Consider the following 27277-nt stretch of genomic DNA (forward strand, 5'->3'; position numbering starts at 1 on the left):
GGTTGTGTTCTGTGTAATTGGTCTCCGTACTTCCACTCAGGCCTTCCTCCAGGCCACTCTCCATGCTGTAGTCAAGTCAGTCCAGTGGCTTCTGATTGCTCAGGGGTTCACCAGCTCCTTGAAGTCCATCTGTGATTTGATTCTGAGATTTCAGTGCTTCTAACCCTTTGTTGTTCACTACACTTGAGCCATACCAGCCAAACTGGAATCTGGATGCCACGTGTTTCTTTTTGCCCCAGGGTTTCCTAACGCAGTTCTCTCTGACTTGGGATGCGTATTGCCCAGTGGTTTGGAGCCTTGGGGCCAGATGTTCCAAGCTGTAGTCTAGGCCCTGACCTGGGACAAGCGCCTTCTTCTCTGGTGCTCCAAATATAAAATGGAGAAGATGATAGCATCTACTTCGTAAGGTTATCATGAGGATTAAATGAGTGAATACATGTAATGCTTTATTTAGCCCAGTGTTTGGAACATAGTAAGCATTTACTACGTGCTAGCTGTTGTTATCTCTGCACTTTCCTTAGTCATCTCCTTTATCCTTCAGCCCAGCCTTCTCTGTTTTATCACATCAGAGTTTACCTGTTTATGTGTTCTTATAGGACCCCATGCTTGTCTAGCATGGCTCTTATTATAATTTGAGAGCATTTATTTATTTTATGTGATTGTATGTCTTTCTTCTCCATTGGCTATTAGCCCTAGAAGGGCAGAAATAACTTGTTTGTTTGCCATTTTATCCCCAGCACAGTGCCTGGCACATAGTTTGTGCTTAATAAATATGTTTTGTGCTCAGTAAATATGCCCAATGAATGAAAGTGCTGTTTAAGTTTTCTTTTCTTAAACTAGGGTCTTGGGATCTTTTGCAATAATGCTTCTTTGGGGGAAAGATTAACGTTAGCATGGAAACTAGCGTCATTTCCCGCCAACCTGGGAGATTTGGAAAGCTGAGCACAATGAGTAAAAGTGTAGAAGGCAAAGGGGCAGGGACTGTTCAAAGACAGGCAGAAAGATCAGGAAAATGAACTTGTTCAGGTGGATGCCATCTAACAGTGTTTTGTTGAAGATCTTTGATGCACCTAGGTGTAGTTATGATCTATTCACCAGTGACTCAGCCAGTGTACCTCACCCTTCTGATGGAATGTATGTTTCAGAGGAAGTGCTTGGGAAGATGAGTACTGAGAAATTAGCATTTATTTATGTCTGTTGGTGTTTATCATATGGCACCGCCTCTTGGGTGTGTGTCTTGTGTGTGAGGTCAAGAATCTGTTTCACACCCACATAAGAATCCTTAGGCTGGGCAAGCCTTTTATATGTAGGACACTGGAGAAAATTTTACAGCAATAAATTTGAATGGTAAGGTACCCTCTGTCTGATATGAAAGTCCATATTTCCTGTGACATGTATACTGTAAGACACAGTTCTCAAGACCTGGAGAAGGAGAGGGATTTCCAACACCTACCCCACTCTTCCTGCCTCCATTATATTTTCCTTTATCCTTGACCTTCCTGGTGACCTCCATCAACATATCTTCCTGTTTAAAACCTGGTTGTCTTTTCTCCTGTCCCCTGTTTACCTATTACTGCTGTTTCCTGAAAGTTGTATTTCTACTCCTGAGATTGGAATTTAGATTCCTCCTCTCCCAGAGATTAATCTTTCTTGCCAGAAGGTGAGTAAGTTGGCTGCTCAGGAAGAAAAGACTCAGGAAGCAAGTTGTGTAGAGAGAGCTATGTACCAGTCCACATACAAGCATCAGCTACTTATGAAGTCAGCACAGTGCGTGATACAGAAAGAGGAGTCATGGTTTCCAGCTACAAAGCAGTGACAATCTGTAAGGAAAGATAAAACTAACATAGTCCTTGGGTCTTTGGGTATATATTGAGAATCTACTATGTGGCAGGTGCTCTCCTCGGAACTGGAATATAGCAGTGGATGAAACAGAAGTTCTGGTGTCCTGGAACCTGCATGCCAGTGACTTGTAATAAGTCAGGTAGTCAGGAGTGCAGTGAAGACAAGTAAGGCAGGGAAAGCAGATGGAGAGTGAAGGCACGCCCAGAAAAGGGCCATCTGATATGGTGCCATGTGAGCAGAGACCTGTATGAAGTTAGGGGGTGGGCTGTTCCCACACCTGGGCGAGTGGCACTCCTGGTAGAGCCAAAGTTCAGAGGCCCTGAAGTGAGGGTATATCTTCAGTAAGAAGGGCAGTGGGGCTGGAGTGGGGAGTGAATCACTCCAGTAGCTGGACAGGAGCTCAGAGGGAGAGTAGAGTTTTGTTCAGTGTATGCTGGGACCCCATCGGAATGCTCACCAGAGGCGTGTCATGGATCTGATCTGGGTTAGTCTGAGCAAAGGACCACCGTTTGCAGTGTGGGGATAAGTCTCTCCAGGGGGGAGGGGGGGGAGGGGGGAGGGGGGAGGGGAAGCCGGGAGCCTTGTTAGGAATTACCGCTGTCTTCTGGTGAAGGAGGCAGTAGTTTGGACCAGGGTGGTAACGGTGGTGCTGGAGAAGCCATGGGATTCTGGATTCATTTTGAAAGTAGAGCTGACAGGATAGATCAGATGTAGGGTGTTAAGAAAGTTGGAGGTGATTCTTTTTTTTTAAGGTTTCTTTATTTTTGAGAGAGAGACAGAGACAGAGCCTGAGTGGGGGAGGAGCAGAGAGAGGGAGACACAGAATCCGAAGCAGGCTCCAGGTTCTGAGCTGTCAGCACAGAGCCTGATGCAGGGCTGGAACCCATGAATAGCGAGATCATGACCTGAGCTGAAGTTGGATGCTCAACCGACTGAGCCACCCAGGCGCCCGGAGATGATTCTTGAGGTCATCTGTGAAAAGTTGCTTGTGGAGGTAGGTCCAGGTCTGGAGTATACTGTGTGTCCGGAGAAGTCTTCATAGGAGAAGAGGCCTGAGGTATGGAAGTTGCTTAAAAGGGGCCTTGAAAAGTGGCATGAAAGGTGATTTTATAGAAAATAAAACAATATGAGGTGTACAGCATTTAAAAGAGTTACGTTCTGACTCTAGCCCTCAAAATATTCCTGGGATCCATTTCTTGTAAAAAAAAAAAAAAAGATGATTTATCCTAAACAAAGCCTGCACACTGTTGACATGTGACCCTGGCAGGCATGCTGCGTTTGTAGCAGTGTTTACATTGGTGAAAATAGTTTATTTTTATTTACTTATTTATTTATTTTATTCATACACTAGACATTTATTCATACATTACAGTTTTATTTTTGTGTACAGAGTTGTTTAACAATCACTGAATTTCTAGGCCAGGTTCAGGTAACTGAAGAGCCTTTATAACTAACTTATATTGTCTAGATCCAAGGTATGCTGCAAACATGGTCTGGAGCAAAATGGGAAATAACATCTTTCTAAAGATGAGCTTCGAAATTCTAGTCCAGTAAGTTGTTTCCTTTTTCTGGTAGCAGGGCTGACTCATACCTGGCTGCTAGGCCACCATTCACAGGTATAGCCAAGAAAACAGGGTACGGACCACCAAAAACAAGACCAACCAGTCCACCCCGTGTTATGGTACAGGTTTCACAATTCAAATCACCTGTATTCAAAGGTAGATTTGCAAAACCTTTGCAAGATGCATGCGCAGTCAAAAATGGGAACACTGCCATTGGTAAGCCAGCAGCTATACGAGCCTGTGTCACGTTCAAGATGCGTCGAAGAAGACTGTTTGCTATTAGACCACAGAGAGCAGCATTAAGTCCGATATAAACTGATCCATGTTCAAACAGATTCCTTTCTGCTTCTGGGAGGTGGTTAATTTTTCTGTTTATGATATTGAAAACTAAATCTTCCCTGACAGTTATCATCTGGTTCACGATTTTTCATCTTGAGCCTTATGCTCTGCTCACAACCCTCCTCTGCACGCTGGGGTTCACTCCAGCCTTTGCTCAACTAGCCTGAACGCAGCCATCTTTGGCTGACCCGTGACTCGGGTCAGCGGTGAAAAGAATTTATGTGTTGAAGATATTATGAATTGCTATTGATAGCATTAATTAATTATTAATTATTCTTACACTGTGTTAAATAGTGCCTAATCTTTTGGTAATACAATTCTATGTTTTTTCTGTGAAAGTTGATAAGATGAACTGGTACTTTATGTGTAATCTGCACAGGTGTGTACTATTCTTCTTTTTCTTTTTATGCTTCTAAAAATGGCATGGGATTTAATGAAATTAAAATTATGCATGACAAATGGAGGGACATGCATCTGAATGTGTGTTTGGTGCAGAGGATCCACGAGACGCAGTCCATATATTGAAGGGGATTTATAATGTGGTAGGAGCACCTGAGATTTGGTGGCACAGGTAAAGAACCCCAACGTAGTTTTGATTCTTGGCGAGAAATAGAATTCTTCTGTTCCGCTTTAGCTTATTTTATCAATTAGTGAATGAACTTTGCTAACTTTGGTGTAAGGACTATGGACTGTAGCCACTAAAACACCGAGTGAAAAACAAGATAAAATACCTATTTTTCAAAATGAGCATTTGTATATTGCTTTCCTCATTTAATCCTGTGAACTAGGTATGATCTCAGTTTTAGGGAGGACTTAAAAGTGCAGCAATACCCAAGGTGACAAAAAATTCTAAATATTAAGGGTCTGTCATGTATTTAGAATATTAACATATTCTAAACCGTCTTTTGATCCAAATCCCATTCCCTTTCCATTATATGTACTGTGTTATCCCTCCCCCCTTTTATTAATGTTGAAACATCCTGTTTCTTAATTGGGTTAAAGGAAGTAAGATCTCAACTGTTACTAATTCAGAAAGAAAAAAACCTTTGGCACATTGAGAACATATTATTAGTTCATTGTGAAAGTAATGGTGGAGTTCATGGACTTCTGATGAGGTCAAGTGCTGTCATTGATACTTTATCTTTTTTTAAAAAAAAACTTAAAAAAATGTTTTTTAAATTTATTTTGAGAGATAGAGAGCATGAGAGAGCGTGAGTGGGGGAGGTGTGGAGAGAGAGGGAGAGAGAATCCCAAGTAGGCTCCCTGCTGTCAGCACAGAGTTCAGCTCAGGGCTCAGTCTTCTTATGAGCTGTGAGATCATGACCTGAATGGAAGTCAAGAGTCCAGTGCTTAAGTGACTGAGCCACCCAGGTACCCAAGTAGTTTCTTTTTTTAAATAATTTTTTAAGTCTGTTTTTTTTTTTTAATGTTTATTTATTTTTGAGAGGAGGGGAGGGACAGAGGTGGGGGGCAGAGGGTCTGAAGCGGGCTCTGCGCTGACAGCAGAGAAGAGAACCTGACGTTGGGCTCAAACTCATGAACTGTGAGATCATGACCTGAGCTGAAGTTGGATGTTTAACTGACTGAGCCACCCACATGCCCCCCGATATTTTATCTTTTTTTTTTTTAATGTTTATTTTTGAGAAAGACAGACAGAGCATGAGTGGCGGGGGTGGGGGACACACCAGAAAGAGAGGGAGACACAAAATCTGAAGCAGGCTCCAGGCTCTGAGCTGTCAGCACAGAGCCTGACGTGGAGCTTGAACTCACCAACTGCAAGATCATGACCTGAGCTGAAGTCAGATGGTCAACCAACTGAGCTACCCAGGTGCCCTCTGATATTTTATCTTTATAACAGTTTTTTCTTTTCATTTGTAGAGTTGGGAGTTCCAAAATTTTTTATTAGGAACACTTCCTATATTCAAGACGGTACAAAGCATATATAAATATAAGAATAATATAAAACACCCAATGTTTCTAGCAGCACTCTCAACAATAGCCAAATTATGGAAAGAGCCTAAATGTCCATCAACTGATGAATAGATAAAGAAATTGTGGTTTATATACACAATGGAGTACTACATGGCAATAAGAAAGAACGAAATATGGCCCTTTGTAGCAATGTGGATGGAACTGGAGAGTGTGATGCTAAGTGAAATAAGCCATACAAAGAAAGACAGATACCATATGGTTTCACTCTTATGTGGATCCTGAGAAACGTAACAGAAACCCATGGGGGAGGGGAAGGAAAAAAAAAAAAGAGGTTAGAGTGGGAGAGAGCCAAAGCATAAGAGAATGTTAAAAACTGAGAACAAACTGAGGGTTGATGGGGGGTGGGAGGGAGGGGAGGGTGGGTGATGGGTATTGAGGAGGGCACCTTTTGGGATGAGCACTGGGTGTTGTATGGAAACGAATTTGACAGTAAATTTCATATATTGAAAAAAAAAAGAATAATATAAAACAAACTATCCTTTAACTGCTACCCAGTTAACATAGAAATTATCCATGTCTTCTGGGGCTCTCTGCTTACACTACCCTCTCAAACAGGTAACAACAACATTGAGTTTTACGTTGTTCTGAAGTGTCTTCTGTAAATATCTTTCATTTAGGAATTAAATATTTTAAAAAATATTGTGGATAATTTCATCTTGCTTAACATAACTGTAATGCAAATAGCCCTTTAAAATTATATTTTGATTTACTTATTTATGTTAAAAAGGGTTTTGTCTGCATACAAGCAGTTACTTAAAAGGCAGCATGGTTTCAAATCTGTAAGTTAGGAAACTTTATTAGTTTCAGGAGTTTCAAAGATCCGGAAGAAGGGAATCGTAAGGAAGAGGAAAAGGATTTCAAGTGAATCAAGGAAGTTACTCACTGGTGTACTGTTTCTTTTTCTTTACTAGGAAAAAGAGAACAAAGAGGTAGGATTGAAAACCAGCCCTTAAGTGTTCTTGGCAGAATCAGTACCACCAATGAGTAGCTAAAAGACTGAAGTATGGCTTAAAAGTTTTTATGACGGGGGTGCCTGGGTGGCTCAGTCAGTTAAGCGTCAGGCTTCGGCTCAGGTCGTGATCTCACGGTTTGTGGGTTCGAGCCCCGTTTCTGGCTCTGTGCTGACAGCTCGGAGCCTGGAACCTGCTTCGGATTTTGTGTTGCCCGCTCTCTCTCTCTCTCTCTCTCTCTCTCTCTCTCTCTGCCCCTCCGCCACTTGCTTTTGGTCTCTCTCTCTCTCAAATAAACATTAAAAAAAAATTTTTTTTTAATGAAGTTTTATGACAGCACATTTCCTATAGGTTACAAAGTGTTTATTTTAACCATGTTTTTGAGTGGTGAAGACTGCTTCAGAGGTCATATCCTGTGTCTCGTCATTGTCTTTATTGCTGAGCCCCTGAAACCTGAATCTGGTTCACATGACACTGATTTCCGTTTTTTTGGTAGAGTTTGTGTGTAGGCTTTCATCTTTTAGGAACTGTAATCCTCATAATTCCTAGTTTTAAATGGGTAAGGAGAGTTTTGAGCAATGTCTGTGATGTAATTTGGGGGGGGGGTGATTATGTGCATACGCATACACGCACACGTGAAGTATGCGTCCGCATAAAAATGCCTGTGTCTACCTTGACAGTTGATACATGTAGGGAATAGCCTTTAGATGACGGGTGCCTTGGCTAAGAGTGTGGGCTCTGGAGTTAAACTCTCCAAGTCCACATCCTGGATTGCCACTAGCTAGCTCTCTATACAGCCTTGGGTAAGTTATTTAACCTCTTTGTGATAGTGTCTCTATCTATACGGTGGCAGTAATGAAACCTCTATGTGCTTTAGTGGCTGGGAGGATGAAATAGGTTAGTACACAGAAAGGTCTCAGAGCTTAGAGTAAGTGCTCCATGAGTGTTGGCTATTATTTAAATCTTGTCCCTAGTGCCTTTTGGTTAGAAGCACACTTCTTTGCTTAGGTTGCCATTTGTGTGTGGGGAGATGTTCTTTCTAGAACTATGTCTGCTTGTCACATGATTATGTGCAGTGTGAGCCTTATTAATACTCTGTCAGCATTTGAGGTTTGAACATAAGTTGTGGGGCCATACCCAGTGGAATCCAGCGCGAGAGAGAACTAAGCACCGTAGCAACTGTTGCTATTTATGTCCTGAGCAGCAGCTGCCCTGGACAGATTTATTTTTAATCCTGATCTCACTGATAGCCTGGGATGTGGCCATGCCTTCCAGAGAAGCAGATTGGTTGAGATGTCTGGTCTTTGAGGAGATTTCGTGACCACATGTTATAAAGATTCTATTCCATGTGAAATATGAGACGCTGAAGCTTTGTATGTAAGAGAAAGGAAGAGAGGCGAAACTTCAGCATTCAGTCAGTCCCCAAAGTAGAGTGTGACTGGATTAATCACTCGAGAAATATTTTCACTGTCGGCAGTAAGGCTTCGTGCTTTGCAGTCAAGAAGTAATTTTGCTTTCTGTAACATTCTACAGAAGATTTGTGGTGTGTGGTTCTACTGTATACATACGTAATACACACATGTACATGCATACTTGATTATCAACTGTGGATTTCAGCAAAAAGACTGTCTTTCATTATCAAATGCTTTTCTAAAGTAATAATAAGATCTTTAACAAGAGTTTATTTCAGGTAGTAGTTGGATCGATTCAATAATTTTCTAATTTTTATTTCTGATGTATTGAAATATTTTAAGCTTTATGAAGTACCTTGAAATAGTAATGTGGCCCATTTCCAAATTTTGAATATTTCCTGAGCACCTACTGTATGCCAGGCTGTGTTCTAAATCCTGGTGGCACCCGGTGAATGTTGTTGGTCTGATTCTTTTAAGTTCTGTGGACAGATCCTACCTATTCAGGATGTGATTTTTTTAAAAATTTTTACATTTCCGTGTTCGGATTCAGTAGTATGAATTTCCTGATTTGGGTGTTTTGAATTTACAACATAACATCATGTTGAACTAAAGAAAATGTAACGGAGTGACTTATCAAATCAAATCATTTTCATTCTCTAGGTATTATTAACCCAAAGAACCCAAAGGAAGCTCCAAAGTCCTTCAGTTTCGACTACTCCTACTGGTCGCACACCTCGGTGCGTATACTCGGGGTGCGGCGCAATAGAGCGGGGCAGGCCGGGAGCAGTTGTGAAAGCGCTCGAAGGTCCACAGGGAAAGCAAAGATGCCCGACACCCAGGAAACGGAGAGAGCGGGGGCCCTTTGCAGTGCCCTTACTTGGTAAAGGACCCCCAGTCTTGCAGGCTCCTGGGGATTGTTCCTCAACTAGAGCTTGCTTCTGCAACTCTTCATTACATGTTTTTCCTGGTTTTTTTGGTTTTCCTCTTCTGTTTTGTGTTGGAGTAGGAAAGGTTTCAAACTCCTGACAAAGCCTGCTGGCCAAGGGAAGGGGCCTGTGAAGGGGGGGTCGACGCTCGTCACTAGGAGCTGGGTTTATTGAGAAATAGCCACACCACCTGGAGTGAGTGCAGAGGAGTATTTCTATATATGGACTTGACCTTTGCTCTTTCAGTCCCATTTTCCATTTAAGAAAACGTTCTTGCAGCTTCTATGAATGGAAGAGTAATACTTTTAAGATGATGGAAAGTGAAATGTAATCAAGTGAGGTAATTTCATGTAGGTATTTTTACGTGTGGCTGTGACCTGGGTGACTGTGGTTGTGTGTGTTTAATAAGAGAAAAATAAACTGTGTGTTGGAGGAACTAAGACATTTTATAATACATTTTAGGTGACTGTTGAGATTCCAGACACTTTTGATTTATTATAGAAGTAACCAAATAAACATAGGAAAGTATGCAAATAAAATGCCATTGATTTCTCCTTTTAATCTTTCCAGCCTGAAGATCCCTGTTTTGCATCTCAAAACCGCGTGTACAATGACATTGGAAAGGAAATGCTCTTACATGCCTTTGAGGGCTATAATGTCTGTATTTTTGCCTACGGGCAGACTGGTGCTGGGAAATCTTATACAATGATGGGTAAACAAGAAGAAAGCCAGGCTGGCATCATTCCACAGGTAAAGAAGCAAAAAATGACAAAGACCTCTGTTTATTATTACTCTTAGCCTTCAGTTGCTGTAATAGTTATTTTTACTTAGCAGACACTTATTCAGGGACTATTGTATGTGAGGCACAAAAATAAATCACTGGTCCCCTTCTCTCAAAGTAACTAACAGTCTGGTGGAAAAAGACTGATGTGTATACATGTCCGTCTTTAAAGGCAGGGAAGTTGACGTTCTGTAAAGATTTTGCTGTACCCCCACGTCTGGTTATTGTATCTCCTGACCCGTGTTACCGGCTTCTTAAAAAAAAGTGGTAGTATGTGCCATGCTCTGTTCTGAGTCCTGGGGACACCAGTGTTGTCGCCGGTCTGATACCCCCGCCCCCAAGTCCCATATATAGATCACCTCGTAAGCATGAGATTATTTTTGTTTTTTGATTGCCTTCTCAGAGATATTTTCCTTTTATCTTATTAATTTGATGCTAACACTTTAAGCTTGAACGGTCTGGGAAATCTTAAGAGCAGTGTCTTTGGCCTTGTATTGTTCGGAATGGAGAAGAGTTGTAACCCAGGTATTTAGAAGGAACTTCTTTTGGTAATAAGAAAAATATGGTTGGTTTGCGTTTATTGGTGATATTTGGAATTAATTTTAAAGTGTTTTTTAAAATACAGGCTTAGTGTGACTCATCTCTGTATTCTGAGAACAAAATATCATAAGAGAGCAGTAGCTACTTTTCCTAGTGGATTATTGGAGCATAATTTTAAATTCAGCTGTATAATTGAAATGCTTCACTATCAGTAAACGTCAAGAATTTTTCAGAAAAAATTGAACATACTAGCATATTTTTTTCTGTGAAAAATACATGTCAATATGAAGATATACTTGGGAATTGTCCTTCTTTATATGCAGGAATAGCAATTACAGTACTAATTAGAGAAGACATTAGGTAGCACTCACCATGTGCCAAGTACTGGTCCAAGTGTTTCACAGACATTAGCTTATCTATAGATATCCTCCTCATTTGACCCTAAGAGGTAGATGTTGTTGTTTCTTTTTTCATTTTTCTCTTCTCTTCTCTTTCTTCCTTTCCTTTCCTTTCCTTTCCTTTCCTTTCCTCTCCTCTCCTCTCCTCTCCTCTCCTCTCCTCTCCTCTCCTCTCCTCTCCTCTCCTCTCCTCCTCTTCTTTCATTTAATTTCATTTTCCTAATTGCATTTTTCTTTCTTTTTTTTTTTTTGAGAGAGAGAGGGGATGCAAGTGAGCGAGAGACTGAGAGAGAGAGAGAGAGAATGAGAATCCAACGAGGGGCAGGTGGTGGGGGGAGAGAAAGAGAGGGGAGGGGACAAGCTCATTGTCACCCAATGTGGGGCTCAAGCACACCTGAAGTAGGGCTTGTGCTCACCCGAAGCGGGGCTGGAACACAACGATGCTGGGCTCGAACTCACAAACTGTGAGATCACGACCTGAGCGGAAGTCAAATGCTTAACCAACTGAGCCACCCAGGTGCCCTTGTTTTATTTTATTTTCCTCATTTTATTTTATTTTTTTTTGTGATTTAACTTTATTTTTTATTTTTTAAAATTTACATCAAAATTAGTTAGTATATAGTGAAGCAATGATTTCAGTAGATTCCTTAATGCCCCTGACCCATTTAGCCCATCCCCCCTCCCACAACCCCTCTGGCAACCCTCCGTTTGTTCTCCATATTTATGAGTCTCTTTTGTTTTGTCCCCCTCCCTGTTTCTATATTATTTTTGTTTCCCTTCCCTTATGTTCATCTGTTTTGTCTCTTAAAGTCCTCATGTGAGTGAAGTCATATGATTTTTGTCTTCCTCTGAGTTTTTTTCCTCATTTTAAAGACGAGGAAACTGAGGCATAGGGAGGTCACATCACTTGCCCAGGGAAGTGGCAGAGCCGGAATTCAAAAGCAGGCTTTGCTTTTTCTACAATGTGATACTTCTTTAGCAATAAAATATCTTTTTGTAGATTATAGCAAGTTACAGTAGACAGTCCTGTTTATCCCGTCATCACACTTAGTTTCTCCTTCCCTCTCCTTTAACCTTAATTTGTTTGCTATTGGAATTTTTCTATAATTACATATATATCCCTTTTTTGGCAGAATTTTGGAATATTTTATTTTAATGCAAAAGCATTAATTTTTTAAAACAGGATTATCATTTAGAAACTGCCATTTTTAATACATTGTATTATTTTTTATTTTTTTTAATATTCATTTTGACAGAGAAAGTGTGCTCGCACTCGCGTGCGTTCACACTTATGGGGGAGGGGCAGAGAGGGAAAGAGAGAATCCCAAGCAGGATCCACGCTTAGCACAGAGCTGGATGTGGGGCTCAGTCTTACAACCATGAGATTGTGACCCTAGCTGAAATCAAGAGTCAGGTGCTTAACTGAGCCACCCAGACACCCCTGTAATAAATGTAATTCTTTAAAAAAATTTTTTAATGTTTAGTCTTGAGAGAGAGAGAGAGAGCATGTGTGTGGGGCAGGGAGGGGCAGGAAGACAGGGAGACAGAGGATCCAAAGCAGTCTCCCGGCTGACAGTGCAGAGCCCGATTTGGGGCCCGAACTCACACCCCATGAGATTTTTTTTTTTTTTCCCCATGAGATTATGATCTGAGCCGTAGTCAGATGCTTAACCAACTGAGCCACACAGGCGCTCCCCACAGTAAATTTTAAGTTGTATTTAGACTTCTAGAGAATCACAAACATATAGTTCATTTTCCAAATGTATATTGATTGCCTTGACATTAAATGTATAGCAAATGGGGCGCCTGGGTGGCTCAGTTGGTTGAGTCTCTGACTCTTGATTTCATCTTGGGTCATGATCTCAGAGTCCTGAGATTGAGCCCCACATGGGGCTCCTTGCTGAGTGTGGAGCCTCTTTAAGATTCTCTCTCTCTCTCCCTCCCTGTCTACCCCACCCTTACTACCCCATGTGTGTGCCCTCTCTCTCTCAAAAATAGTAATCATTTAAAAAAATGTATAGCAAATGAAAATTCAATAAAATTTTATTAAGTACTCCTATTAAAGTATCACATATTTTGAGTAAATTCAAAGGATGGGGAGAGTGAAATTTTATGATTTTCCTGATCTAGAAAAATTAATGTTTTCTATTAGAAATGTCACCATGTTGTGGAGTATCTTCTCATAAAGGGTTTGGAATCTTAAGACAGAGGTAAAGGGGAAATTTTTATACAGTTAAAATTATTCTTTTTTTAAAAGATTTTATTTTTAAGTACTCTGCACTGAGTGTGGGGCTCGAACTTAACAACCCTGAGATTAGGAATCACACACTCCACCAACTGAGCCAGCCAGGCACCCCTGTACAGTCAAAATTATTCTTAAATACCTTCATTTACTCCGTCTAAATAGCATGCATTCTCTTCTTATACATATATATGTATGAATTTATAACATATATGGTAACTGACAATGTGTAATGTATACAGCATGATAAATAAAATGCATGCAAAGTGTAGTTTAATAGCAGTGACTGCTATGTAATAATGCTAATAGCAGAGTCACAGGTACTCGAGGATAGTGTGAAGAATTGAATTCACATAAACTAAATGTGCCAGGGACCTAACGCTGGAGAGCTCCTCCTCTTCCCTAAATGTGGCTTTCTTTGAGATGCTGTCATTGAGGGAGAATAGAGATGAGATTGGAGGAGACCATACTCCGAACTCTCCTTTTATTCCATTCAAAGCATTCACCTTTGATATTGTTGCTATTCATACTTTAAGAGAAAAGGGATCTCGCTAATTCGTTTAGCACTCATGAGTAACTTTGTACCTCTCTCATCTATGCTGTTCCCGCCTCTCCTGCTTCTGTAGTTGTGTGAAGAACTGTTCGAGAAAATCAACGACAACTGTAATGAAGAAATGTCTTACTCTGTAGAGGTGAGTACAACTGTGGGTTAAAGCAAGAGGCCTCCGGACTCCATTCCCTCCAGTGTTACTTTGCAAAGGCCCCACATTATGACTGAGCTAGATCACTTAACGATTCCCCCAGTTTTGTACTCGTAGGCTATTTCTAAGTTTGGGTCATAACGAATAGTGTCGCAATTAAATCCTTGTTCGTAAGTCGTAAGCTTGTTCATAAGCTTTATTTTTAGCTATTTCCTTTATGTAGCCGCTTGTCAGACAATACATTTGAATTGCCAAGTGGCTTTTTAGAAGGAAATGCTGTACCAATTTCCAGTCCTATCAGGAGGGTGTAAGCACCCATTGTGTCCTTGCCAACATTTAGTGTTTTCGTTTTTTACTCTGCCAATTTGAGAAGGGCACAATTTCTTGCTTACTTAAAGTAGAATTCTTTTGATTATTAGTGTAGTTGAACATCTGGTAAATTATGCACATGCCTGTTTACATTTTGGGTTGCAGTGTTTATCTCGATATTCATTTGTGTGAATTCTTTCCCCTTTTAATATTATCAATAATGATTTCCGATAGGCATTGGTTTTTAAAATATTTATAATCAGATCTCTTCGCCCCTCCCTTCTTCATAATTGCTTATAAGCTTAGAAAGTTACTCTCCATCCAGTGAATACTCCAGCTCTTTGAAGAACAGGTCTGTAGAATTGCATTCTATACATTAATTTATTTGATGAACATTTCCACTCACTTATATGTGCTTTATGAAGCTCTCGTTACCCCCATGTTTGGTACTCAGTTTCATAGAAACAAATGATTAAGGTCTTCCATTAACGTGAGCCTGTTCTGAGACATGAAGCCGTTTTTAAGCAAACTACTTTTTTTTATCTGTGTGTTGTGACTTTTCTATAGGACTTACACAATTCCTAGTTGACCCACTTAGCTGGCTTGGGTTTCTTCTTTACAGCATTGCATTAATTTATAAGTTTTAAAGAATTCTGCTTTGTGAAGATCCTATGCCAAAAGGGGAATGTGCTGCTCTGAAAAATTTTTTTGTAAAAATGAATTCTCTAAATAGCTTGTCTCATCCCATAACTGTTATTTTTTTGAATACTAAATGTATGACAAATGAAAATTCAGTAGATTTTTATTCTTACTAAAATAATCACATAGTTTACACTATTCAAAGGATAGAGGGTGTGCCAGAATGTGACAGACTTTTTTGAGCTTATAGATAGATAATAAAAGAAGATGCCATTTCCTTTCATATTGGAGGCTCACTTGGGGTGTGGTGTAGATCCCTAGTTGATACTCTGGTTCCTTATGTTTGTGGGACCTCTGCCTCTTCTCCGTTCTCTCTTGTATTTGCTCTGCTCTGGCCACACTGGCTTTTTTCTTTTTTTTTTTTTCTTTTTTGCTGTTTCTGGAATACACAGGAACTTTCCTACCTCAGGGCTTTTTACTTTTTTTTTTTTTTTTTTTTTCTTAGCCTGGAATTTTCTTCTCTTGGATATCTTTTGGTGTAAGCGTTGTAACTCCTTCAGGTCTTTTTTCAAATCTTATCCTCTCAACAAAGCTTACTTTGACCACCTTGTTTAGCACTGCAGCTTGCCCTCCACCCCTGCATTCCTGATCTCTCTTGCCCTGGTTGTTTCTTCCCCCCACAATACTCATCATATTCTAACCTACTTATAATCCTGTCTCTCTATTTATCTGCCTTTTGTTTATTTTCATTTAGAGTCATAAGCTCACCGGGACAGGAATTCTTGTCTGTTTCATTTACTGATATTTGCCAAGTGCCTTACAAAGTGCCTGGAAGATAATGCTGCTCAGTGAATTGAATTTGCCAAGTGGGGTCTGTAATGGTTAGCTCGAAAAGAAAAGAAATAGTGATGACTTTAGGTGGATTTGCATCTTAGAGAGTAAGTAACGGAGCATGACAGCTTTCGCTTCGGTTACTTGGGTCCTCTTAGTCCCATACCTGTGTGGAAAGAGACAAGTTTTCTAAGAAGATATAATAGCTACCTGGGATTCTGGAGTGTATGGACAAGTTTAAGTACACAAGAATGATTACCATTTCACTTTCTAAGATGAGCTGCTTTTAAGAAGGAATATTTGTCGTCCTGTTGTTTTACTGTCAGAGTGGATCAGTTACTTCGAGGGTTCTCAATATTTAAAAAATTGATTTTAGATTATCGTATAAATATACAGTCAGCTCTGAGATGGAATGAAAGAGAAAAGCAATAGAAATGGAGATAAGCTTCTATTTCAGATACTCTGAAAATGTGCCTATAGAATATTTAAAGTTGAAAAATGTTGAAGTTTTATGGTATGCTTGAGTAGCTTATTGCTGCACAAGCTTCTCATTCCTCGGGAAGATTGTAATGAGGCTTACTGTGGTGAATTTACCCCAGTCCAGAGCCTACATTATTTGTTTACAAGTCTGATCTTATATAGAGATCAGGAGCAGAAGCATCCTTTAAAGCCAGACTCTTGAATGAAGCTCATTTAGCTTATGTTACAAAACCACCATTTTTGTTTGTTACTTTCCCGTGAGGAAAAACTCTTAGACCAGAACCCCCACATTAGCAAGACTGGCGTATTATCTTCTTGTGGACACACTTCTGTTGGAACCCTTTAGGTTCTTTAGTGACCGTGGAATTCGAGAGGGAGGAGTTGACTAGACGACTCCTACGTTGAGTTGCCTCAGGTGGAGAAAGGCTAGTCTGCTACGTCCACCTCCAGGATGAGAACGGTCCTGCCGGTACGACAAGAGTTCCAGCAGTGTGTTAGCTGACGCTTCCTCTTCCCTCGTGAGTCTTGGGCAGGTCCTGCCATGCAGCCAGGCTCTATGCTGACCAGGCCTCACTCCTTGTGGCAGGTGGATTGCTTGTCCGTAATCAGTCACCGTGTGGTCAGTCTTAGAGTAGTAGAGTTGCTGGTCTCTTTTAGTCTTCCCTGCTCTGGAGTATTGTTTCTTGGTTTTAACACTAATAGAGTTTTTATTTCCAAGCTTTTAGAATAACCTCACTGTAATCCTCAATTATTGACAACAGGATACATTTTAAAAAGTATATTAGTAACTGGTAAGTTGTTACTAAAAATGATATTTTTTTTCTGCTTTAGACAAGTAGCAGCTACTGACTGCTGAGAGAATGTTTACCTCCTTTTCTTTCCCGAGACCGTGGGAAGGCTGGTTCTAAGTTAGTGGTGTCTGTGCATACCATTAGTAGAATCAAAGGGACTGGACCTACAGTATTTTTCTTTGTAAAGATTGCTGATCTCTCATCGTACGACGTTTTTTTTAAGTAATCTCTACACCCAACATGGGACTTGAACTCATGACGCGAGATCAAGAGTCACGCACTCTACTAACTGAGTCAGCCAGGCGCCCCTAATTGTAGACCTTTTAATCAATGTTATACAACATTTAAAAAACATTTTAGGGGCGCCTGGCTGGCTCAGTCGGTTAAGTGTCTGACTTTGGCTCAGGTCATGATCTCGCAGTTTGAGTTCAAGACCCACGTCGGGCTCTGTGCCGACAGCTTCGGAGCCTGGAGCTGCTTCGGATTCTGTGTCTCCCTCTCTCTCTGCCCCTCTGCTGCTCATGCTCTGTCTCTCCCTCTCTCAAAAATAGATAAACATTCAAAAAAAAATTTTTTTTAATAAAAGTAAAAACATTTTAAGTCAGGGGAGGGGCAGAGGAAGAGGGAGAGAGAGAATCCCAAGCAGGCTCCATGCTACCAGCATGGAGCCTGACGCGGGGCTAGAACCCACGAACCGTGAGATCATGACCTGAGCCAAAACCAAGAGTCAGATGGTCAACTGACTGAGACACCCAGGCGCCCCCATGAAACGTTTTTTTAATGTATAGAATTTCTTTTTCCAAGTCCTCCAGTTCAAATTACTAGTTTGTTTCTAGGTGAGCTACATGGAAATTTACTGTGAAAGAGTACGAGACCTGCTGAATCCAAAAAATAAGGGTCATTTGCGTGTGCGTGAACATCCGCTTCTTGGCCCATATGTGGAGGATCTGTCCAAGCTGGCAGTCACTTCCTACACAGACATTGCTGACCTCATGGATGCTGGGAACAAAGCCAGGTATGGTAGAAATAGACTCATGACTGAGGGGTTTGGTACATTTTCGGGTCCTTTGCTCCCAGTTAAGGGTTTGAGATCACATAGCCATGAAAGTTGCTTTAATTGTGGATCCTCTGATCCTTTGGCCGTGCTGGAGAAAGAAGTGAGGGCTTCAGCATATTGGGCATCTTTCTTCTCACCAAAACGGTGCGGTGCTGGAGTGCATCAGAACTTTGATTAAATTTTAGTATCTTGATTTTGATGAAGTCATGGTAAAATGTTGGATATCATGTGCCTATGGTAGTGATCGATTGTGGAATAAAGAATAAAAACTAAATGCCTTGGTGGTTCCTAAAGGGACAACTGAAGTATGAGAAATGACTCTGATGTGGTACCTTTGGAGTTGGGGGTGGGTTGATAGGCTCACAAATAAGGTGCATTGAGAACAATTTGTGTAAGTGACAATCTCACGATCTGTGAAGAGGTTTAAAGCTGTTGCTTTTTGTGCTTATGATGTGGAGCCTGCTGTCCGTTTTAACTTTCATCTAAGAATTCTACTGTCATATGTCACCATTATGTTTATTTAGGACAGTGGCAGCTACCAACATGAATGAAACAAGTAGCCGTTCCCATGCTGTGTTTACCATTGTTTTCACCCAGAAGAAACATGATACTGAGACCAACCTTTCCACTGAGAAGGTAGGACGACTTCAGTGTCTAGGCTTGAGTTGTGTAGGACGGGAAACTTCAGGAGTCCTTGCGACCCTCTGCATCTTATGGAGGGCAGAAAGTTGCTGTTCTACTCAACGGAGAATAGTTTATATCTTCTACTTGTCATTTCTATTCCTACTCTGAACCAATTTTGAGCATGGGTTTTGAGTGAAATCGCAAGACAGAAAGTAGGGTTAAGAAAAAACAATTCAAGACTTTGGGTTTCAAAAACTACTTTGTGCAAGAGAGTTCAGCAGTTCTGTGGGGAGAAAATCCTTCCCTTTTTTCTTGACTAGAACCTCTTTATTACTTTATTAGCTTGTTTGGTATGTGTATTTTTTTTTTTTTTCTTTTTGAGCTCTGATAATGTGGTGTGGGATTAAATATTTAAGCAAACAGTTAAGCAGACAAGGTGTGTTTTTCCTTGGAAAATAAATAACTGCACAGCATTCCTTAGGTTTTTCAAATACCTTGCTTGTTAATGTCTCGTTTTCTACACAGTTCAATAGAGTAGACTCTGGAATTAAACGGCTTGCCTTAGATCCTGCCTCTACTACTTTTCAGCACTGTTACCTTGGGCAAGTTACTTAACCTCTTTGTACCTTAGTTTCCCGAACCTCATAGGTTTGTCAAGATGATTACATATTGGTACAGGTTAGTGCACATAGAGCCTGGCTCAGAGCCCGGTGTATTCACTCAATAAATGTGGATTTTATTGTTATTATTGTTAGTAGTAGATTTATGTTAAATTCTTCTCTGCTTACATACCTAAGTAGCATGTGGCTGGCTTTTTAAACCTGAAGTTAGATTTAAAAAGACATTTTTTTTATATATGTTTTCTAGTGTTTATTTTTGAGAGACAGAGTGCAAGCTGGGGAGGGGCAGAGAGAGAGAGAGGGAGACACAGAATCTGAAGCAGACTCCAGGCTCTGGGCTGTCAGCACAGAGCCTGACACGGGGCTCGAACTCACAGGACTGCAAGATTATGACCTGAGCTGACGTCGGACACTTAACTGACTGAGCCACTCAGGCGCCCCTTAATGTTTATTTTTGAGAGAGAGAGAGAGAGAGAGAGAGAGAGCGAGCATGTGCATGCACTAGTGGGGAGAAGCAGAAAGAGAGGGAGACACAGAATCCGAAGCAGGCTCCAGGCTCTGAGCTGTCAGCACAGAGCCCAATACGGGGCTCGAACCCACGAATAAAGGGATAATGACCTAAACTGAAGTCAGACACTTAATTGACTGAGCCAGCCAGGTGCCCCTGAAGTTAGATTTTATTATACCGGCAACGAAAAAAGATCCTTTGCCTTATTAACTGAGTACTTTATGATAACTGGTATCACTAAAAAGTAGAATCACTTTTTACTTGGTGACTTGTCTGTTTTTAGCTGAAAATTATTTTAGAAAACATGGTCTTCACATAGGTGGTCAAATAACTTGACACTGCTTAGCTAGTTACAGTATTAATGCTATTTAGTACATCCAGTGTGAAAGTAGTTTTTCCATGATGTCACATCTACACAAATAATGATGTTAACATAACCATAGCTTCTTTGATCATCCATTTTGGATACTTTTGTCTAACTTCCCTGAATGTTTTGTTTTTGTTTTTTTTTTTTACAACTTCACTGAGGTATTGTTGAAGTACAATAAACCACACCTATTTAAAGAATAAAATTGGATTGCTGTTTATGCACCTGTAAAACCAGTGTCATAATCCAAGTAACCACTTCTTTTACCCTGGAAAGTTGCCTCATGCTGCTTTATAATCTTACTGTACCACTCCTTCCACCCTGATACTCGGGCAATTCTGATCTGCCTTTTGTCACGACAGATTAACTGACATTTTCCAGAATTGTATATAGGTGGAGTTTTATAGTATGTACTGTTCTCTGGCCTCGCTTCTTTCACTCAGCATAATTTTGAAATTCATTTGTGTTGTTGTTACATCAGTAGTTCACTCCTTTTCATTGCCGGTTAGTATTCTGTTATCAAGATCGATCACAGTTTGTGCATTAACTCATCTGTTGATGGGCATTTGAATTGTTTCTAGTTTTTGATTGTTTAAATGAAGATGCTGGAAACATGTGCGTACAAGCCTTCGTGTAGATATTTGCTTTTGTTTCTCTTGGTAAATACCTAGGAGTGGAATGGTTGAGTCTTATGGTAGGTGTATGTCTCTGCTACACTGTCTTCCCAAGTGATGATATCATTTTGCATCCCACCAGCAGTGCGTGAGAGTTCTAGTTGCTGGAGGCTTCATATTTAATATGCCGTTTAATGGATTCATGGGTTTTATATGTTTTTATGCCATGCCGTTGTAAAATATGTGTATCCTAAAATTACTTGTTTTGAACCAAGATAATTGCTGTGAACTTTTGTGCATGCTCTGTGTCTTGGGCCATCTGTAAAAAAAGCCCTAATATTTGTAGTCTTCGTGCCTCATTTTTAATTTCCTGCCTCTTGATGTTTTCCGGTTCTACCTCGCTTATTTCTTCTGAATTGCCCCAATGTCTTGTTCTTTACCAGGTCAGTAAAATCAGCTTGGTGGATCTAGCAGGAAGTGAACGAGCTGATTCCACTGGTGCCAAAGGGACTCGATTAAAGGTATTTATTTTACCAAACAACTGTACCAGTTAATAAATGTTCTATAACATAGGTCAGCAAACTATGACCAGTAGGTCACATTTGGCCCACTGTCTGTTTTTGTAAATGAAATTTTATGGGGGCACAGCTGTGTCTCTTTGTTTATGTGTTGTCTACAATGGTAAGGTTGAAAAGTTGTGAAAGTGACCGCATGGCCCTCAAAACCTTTTGCTGATGTCTGATCTGTAATCCAATGAAAGATAAGTTACATAATGTAACAGTTAAGGAGGACTTGATGGTCAAGGTGAGAGCTGGAGTGTGTTTTGAGGAACAAACTAGATGTAAGCGATACTAATAGGACAGGGACACAGAAGATCCAAGTGTGAGAACAAACATGGGCCTCTCCAGAGAGATGCTTCATTAGCAAGAGCAGAAATTGCATGTTGGTGAGTTGGGGGAAGAAGGCTGCATCTGTAAGCTTTTGGGGCAGGATATCCTGCAGCTACGAAGGCCTGTGAGTTAGGCATGTGGTCCCGACATGGCATTAAGTGGAGAGGATTACAAGAGGTTTTTAGAACTTGTGCTCATAAATACACAACGCTAGCATTAAGACCTAATTGTGTCTTATGTATTATATATGATGTGGCAGTCGTAGAAATTCTGCATCATAATTCTTCATGTTTGGTATTGATTTCAGGAAGGAGCAAATATTAATAAGTCTCTTACAACTCTGGGCAAAGTCATTTCAGCCTTGGCAGAGGTGGTGAGTATTACATACCCGATTGTATGGGAAAATTTGTCTGTTCAGCAAAGGTACTTGATGATATTTTATGTGTTTATAAAGACTGACCTTTTTTGGCCCTTTTACATAATCTTGCCTTTCTCCTTTTAGAACTTTTCAGATAAGATACTAGGCATAGTACATTTTAACTTTCTACTGAGAATAAAGAGATTAACGAGAATGAAAGTAAATACATCTGTAAAGGCTAGGCTGAAACTAGTTCTTTACAAAGACCTAAGGTCTGACTACTTTTTTTGAGCCTTACTTCAGTCTCTCATCGAAACTAAGGTGTTTGTTTGTTTGTTTGTTTGTGTGTTTGTTTTGTGGGGTTTTTTTTGTTTTTTGTTCTTTTTTTGCATACCCTTTTCCTATACAGTCTTTTCTAAGTAGGATGTAGTACCTCTTGGAGTATTTTGAGCATTTGCCTTGGTGAATGCTATTGATTTGGGGGCCAATAATACATTTTTAAAAGTTGTGTTACTCTTTCCTATTCTTTAACAGTAGGACACTAAATCTGAAACAGTTTGTATAAGGGGCTTCATGTTTTAGGTTAAAAGCTAAGGAAGTACCAGTTAGTCACTGTGTACTCTAGTACATCATTTGAATCCATAAAAAGAATCCACTGCTTTCTTGCTTGTTTCTGAAAAGTCATACTCAATTTATGACTTTAAAGTACTTCCTGTTTGAAGGCTTATCCTGTGTTTTCATTCTTTCTTTTAAATGCTTCGTCTGTAGGATAACTGCACCAGCAAGGTATGGTGGGATTTGCTAGAAATGAACTAGCTGTAGAATCAATTGTGATGATTTTAAATCCACAGCAGGATGTATGGAGACATAAGACGGAATGGAACCTTGAAAAAAACCTTTTTGTTACTCACTTTCTGACTCTGGAATTCAGAGTTGCTGTTTAGAGTGACCATGAATCATAAGACTTCACACCACAATTCATTTGGGGAACATGCTGTGCTTTGGACAAGGAATTCAGAATAAAGGAACAAGAAAGAAATTGAGGAAGTGTCTACATTGTGTTATCTTATGATGCTTTTCCTAGTGACCTGTAGGACTGTCATTTGAAGAAGTCACCTATAAACCTCTTGAAAGGGCAATAAAAATATTTTTTACAGGTACCATTCTGAAACATAACTACCTTTGTGAAGTTATTAGGACATGTTCCTTAGATTTCTTTGTGTAATCTTATTTCCTATCATGAGAAGTCATGGATTATTTAAATTGTTAGAAAAATTTTTTTCTACTCTTTGGTTATATATAAAGTGAAGGCTGTAGAATCAAATTAAACACTATAATTGTATCTAGAAAACCTACTCTTTGCATCCTTTTAATCGAAATACAATAGACTTTTCCTTATATTCCTATACAAATACTCTAAAATTTCTCAGTACTATTTTGTATAAATAATGGAGCACTTAACAGTTTGTTCTGAATCACATGAGTAACATTGGAGATAGCAGGCAGTATCTGCCATGAAATATTTCATTCTATGTTTTAAGCATACAGATTTATTTTCTACTTACACAAAAATTACTTCGTAACAAGTAATGCTTTTTTTTTTTTCTGTTTCTTTCTGCTTGTTGGAAAAAGCTGCCTTAAGTTTAAAAATCTGTTATTTGATATGATGCATGTGTAGATACTCTTCAGATATCGAGTCTGGGTCCCAGAACCATGAAAGCTGTTAGAATTTAGTGGCTTTCCCAACTTGGCCTGTCCGTTTGCTCATTGTTAACATTCATATCAACCAAAGGAAAAGCTTACAAAGTATTTACCTGCATATTTCTCACACTGCTCTGTGCCACAATTAATTTGCAAATGAATTTTTTAGAATGATTTTTGTCAAAACCGAGTTTAGTACTTGGCATCTATGCCATTACTAACAGATCAGAAGTAAGTTTTAGTTTTTCTGTAACAAGCATAATTTGGGGTGAATTAAAATGTACTGTTACTTCCACTGGGGAGAGAAACAGGATTATTATCACCCATACTTGATAGTTTTTCTTTTTAGAAAGGTTACTGATATAAATAAACATAAACCCTTTTAGGTAATTACTGAGGCACTTCTTTGTGAGAACAGATGAGATTAATTTGTAAGACAGCAAATAGAAAAGAAGTGGCTAAAATTCTGAGGTATTTTCAAATGGAAAAGATGGAAGTTCTCCTTATGCTTCTTTATTTAGCTACTCCTTCTTAATTTAGTCTAATTGACCGAAATGAAAATAGAACATTTTTGGCAAAGAGATACTGCTTATTTTTACAGTACTGTTTGGAGTCCTTATAACTGACGTACTTTAAATCTTGCAGCATTTTCAGCACGAACCAACCTCAGGCAAAGCGGAGTGGTTAGGTGTGGTGTGGGGCTAGCGAAAATAGACTGAGGTCGCAGGCCTCCAGAGTTTTGTAGTGGGATGACAGTCCCACTAAACTATGAATGACTGACGGGTTAATTCTCCCTAGAGGTCTGTGCTATGAGAGATGGAATTAAAGTGCTACTTGCCGATTCCCTCTCCTCCTCAACAGACTAGAGGTCCGCTACTTAGTACTCCTTTTCTGAAGGCCCATGCTTTTGCAAGAACTAGAGCATCCTTGGGGCACCTGGGTGGCTCAGTCGGTGAAGTGTCTGACTTCGGCTCCGGTCATGATCTCACTGCTTGTGAGTTCTAGCCCTGCGACGGGCTCTGTGCTGACAGCTTGGAGCCAGGAACCTGCTTCAGATTCTGTGCCTCCCTCTCTGCCCCTCCCCCACTCGCACTCTGTGTGTCTGTCTGTCTGTCTCTTTCTCTTTCTCTCTCTCTCTCTCAAAAATGAATAAACTTTAAAAACTAGATCATCCTTAGTTTAACCTCAGATTGGACCAGGAATAGGGGGAGATGTTTTTCAGTGAACACTGGCTTCCCCTTAGTGGCTTCTTAAATTATCCCTACATGGTCGTCAGCTAGGAGGATGCTGCAGTAACTGTTGTCTGTCTGCCAAGCGTTCACGTTAATTTTTACCTTCAAGGATATAATTTTCTCATTTTAGCGCTGGCTTTGTGTTGGTGGCTTTTGCTCTATCCTGTGATAGTGAGAAAGGTCACAGCAGTATAGGTAAATGCTTGATACATATATACAGAGCATTCATCTTGCAGTCTTTGTAAGTGTTCAGAGTCAAGATCGCATCACTGTCTTAGACCTTTTCACTTTGAGCCCTAACTCTGTCAGTTGGATTTTTGGGGGGCATAATTTCCTTCCAAAGAAACCAAATGTCCATTACTTTATAAAAGTTATTAGAGATGGAACAGTCCACTTGGTGAATTGGTGTTTGGCCAAATAAATTCATTAACTAAATGACTTGCTCCTACACATCCAACCTGGAATGCCTAGGATTCATATCTGCCCTTCTGCAAAAGTAAAAAATAATTGTTTGAGGATTAGATATCAGGTGATGTTAAGGAGTTATTATTAATTTTGTTAATGTGTGATAATGGTTTTTATAGTTACCTTTTTGATTTTGATTAAAAAAAATTTTTTTTTAATGTTTTATTTATTTTTGAGACAGAGAGAGACAGAGCATGAGCAAGGGAGGGACAGAGAGAGAGGGAGACACCCAATCTGAAGCAGGCTTCAGGCTCTGAGCTGTCAGCACAGAGCCTGACGCGTGGCTCGAACTCACAAACCATGAGATCATGACCTGAGCCAAAGTCAGACGCTTAACTGACTGAGCCACCCAGGCACCTCACCTTTTTTATTTAAAAAATTTTTTTTAAATATTTTTTTATTTTTGAGAGAGAGAGACAGCGTGTGAGTAGGGGAGGAGCAGAGAGAGAGGGAGATACAGAATCCGAAGCAGGCTCCAGGCTCTGAGCTGTCCGCACAGAGACTGACGTGGGGCTTGAACTCACAAAGCGTGAGATCATGACTTGAGCCAGTTGGATGCTCAACCGACTGAGCCACCCAGGCGCCCCTCTAGTTACCTTTTTTTAAAAAAAGTACTTCTCTGTTGGAGATACATACCTGAAATATTTATAGGTGAAATGTTGGATTTGCTTTAAAACACTAGCAGCTATGAAAGATATGATATGGACAGTATATTAGATAATGGTATTGTATGGATGTTAAATTTCCTAAATTTGGTCATTGGACTGTGACTGTGTAAGAGAATGGCCTTATCTGCTTAAGTATTTAGGGATGAAAGGGCATGGTGTCTGCAGTTCATTCCAAAATGGTTCAGGAAGAAAAACCATTAAGTGTTTGAGGGATTGTTTGAGTGTATGTTGTAAATTTTTCAAAATAAAATATTAAAAAAAAATTACTTCATTGCATGAACTTTGGGTATGGTGAAAAATTGAAGCCATGAGTGTTAAAGTTCAGCAGTGATGGGGTTCTATGGTACTTTGCTTGGGAATTTTAGACTGGTTTGCCTTCCATGTGAATTTTTCCTCCCTAGCAATGCTAAGACCATTTCTTTCTGTTTAATAGAGTAAGAAGAAAAAGAAAACTGATTTTATTCCCTACAGGGATTCTGTACTTACTTGGCTCCTTCGGGAAAATCTAGGTACGTTGAACACTAGTGTGTGGTTATCTTTTCAAAGCTATTTACTGATTATCTTTTGTGGTTAATTGTCTTGTATATTTGTTCTAGATACCCATGTTACTAACCTGACTCCTCCCTCCTTCTTTTCCTTTTTGCTCTTGAATTAAGCTGGTTGGATTTGCTCACCTTTAAATCAGAGTTTTCTCCCCTATCTTGTTGACCTTGGAACATGAACTGTGGTGTGGTTGTCTTCCTAACCACACTTACTTCAGACTTTTGCTCCTTCTTCAGACCTCTTTGAAAACTCCATATTACCTTTTTGCTGATGTTTTTGGACCTTCAGGGCATTGCTCTTTATTCTCTGTTCTGTTAGCCTCCTTCCCTCCTTCCTGATGGAAAGAAGGGAATGATCGGTTGTGTCAAATGTTGGTGACGGATGGAAGAGGCTGAGAATAGCCTGTTGGACTGTCCACGTCACTGTGACTTTTCACTCACTAACAGCACTTTGGTGGAGTGGCTGAGGTCTTAGCTGGAGCGGGAGAGGGAAACTGGTCACAGTAGATTCAAACACCAAGATTAAGAGTATAACAGTGCCTGGCATAGGAACTTGAGACATTTGTTGACTCTTGGTTAAATCTTAGGATCTGAGATTGTGCTGTATAAATTGACACATTTAATAAAGTTCTTCTTTCTAAAGTGAATATGATTTGAGATGACCATGATTCATCTTTTTAGGTGGTAATTCTCGGACTGCAATGGTTGCTGCTCTGAGCCCAGCAGATATCAACTATGATGAAACTTTGAGCACTTTGAGGTACTCCAATATGATCTCGGTAGCAAAATAGAACACTGTGCCACCATAAATCATTTTGTTATGCCATGGATTTTCTTATGATATATGGGTAACTTTTTGTGTAAGTAATGATCCAGCCCTCTCATAACAGGGAAAA

The 27277-nt window shown here is 40.0% G+C and overlaps 1 protein-coding gene and 1 pseudogene across 8 annotated transcripts in view; one reads left to right on the top strand and one right to left on the bottom strand.

Moving 5' to 3' along the window:
- KIF1B (kinesin family member 1B) overlaps positions 1–27277 on the top strand; it is a 144807-nt gene that overhangs the window by 30347 nt on the left and 87183 nt on the right. For 6 of the 8 annotated variants that reach the window (XR_006206688.1, XM_042953771.1, XM_042953770.1 and 3 more), the window contains exons 3-11: positions 8758–8834; positions 9594–9773; positions 13611–13676; positions 17572–17750; positions 18317–18428; positions 20969–21046; positions 21723–21788; positions 26273–26348; positions 27063–27141. Coding sequence is in view for 7 of the 8 variants with exons in the window: in XM_042953771.1 (XP_042809705.1) it covers positions 8758–8834; positions 9594–9773; positions 13611–13676; positions 17572–17750; positions 18317–18428; positions 20969–21046; positions 21723–21788; positions 26273–26348; positions 27063–27141 (913 nt within the window). In the remaining variant the exon portion in view is untranslated. Of the gene's footprint in view, positions 1–8128; positions 8229–8757; positions 8835–9593; positions 9774–13610; positions 13677–17571; positions 17751–18316; positions 18429–20968; positions 21047–21722; positions 21789–26272; positions 26349–27062; positions 27142–27277 lie in introns of those variants that run through there. The other 2 variants (XM_042953768.1, XM_042953769.1) reach the window with 2 other exon arrangements.
- On the bottom strand, positions 2999–3835 carry LOC122228627 (annotated as a pseudogene).

The sequence above is a fragment of the Panthera leo genome, chromosome C1 (assembly GCF_018350215.1).
Source record: "Panthera leo isolate Ple1 chromosome C1, P.leo_Ple1_pat1.1, whole genome shotgun sequence".
NCBI lineage: Eukaryota > Metazoa > Chordata > Mammalia > Carnivora > Felidae > Panthera > Panthera leo.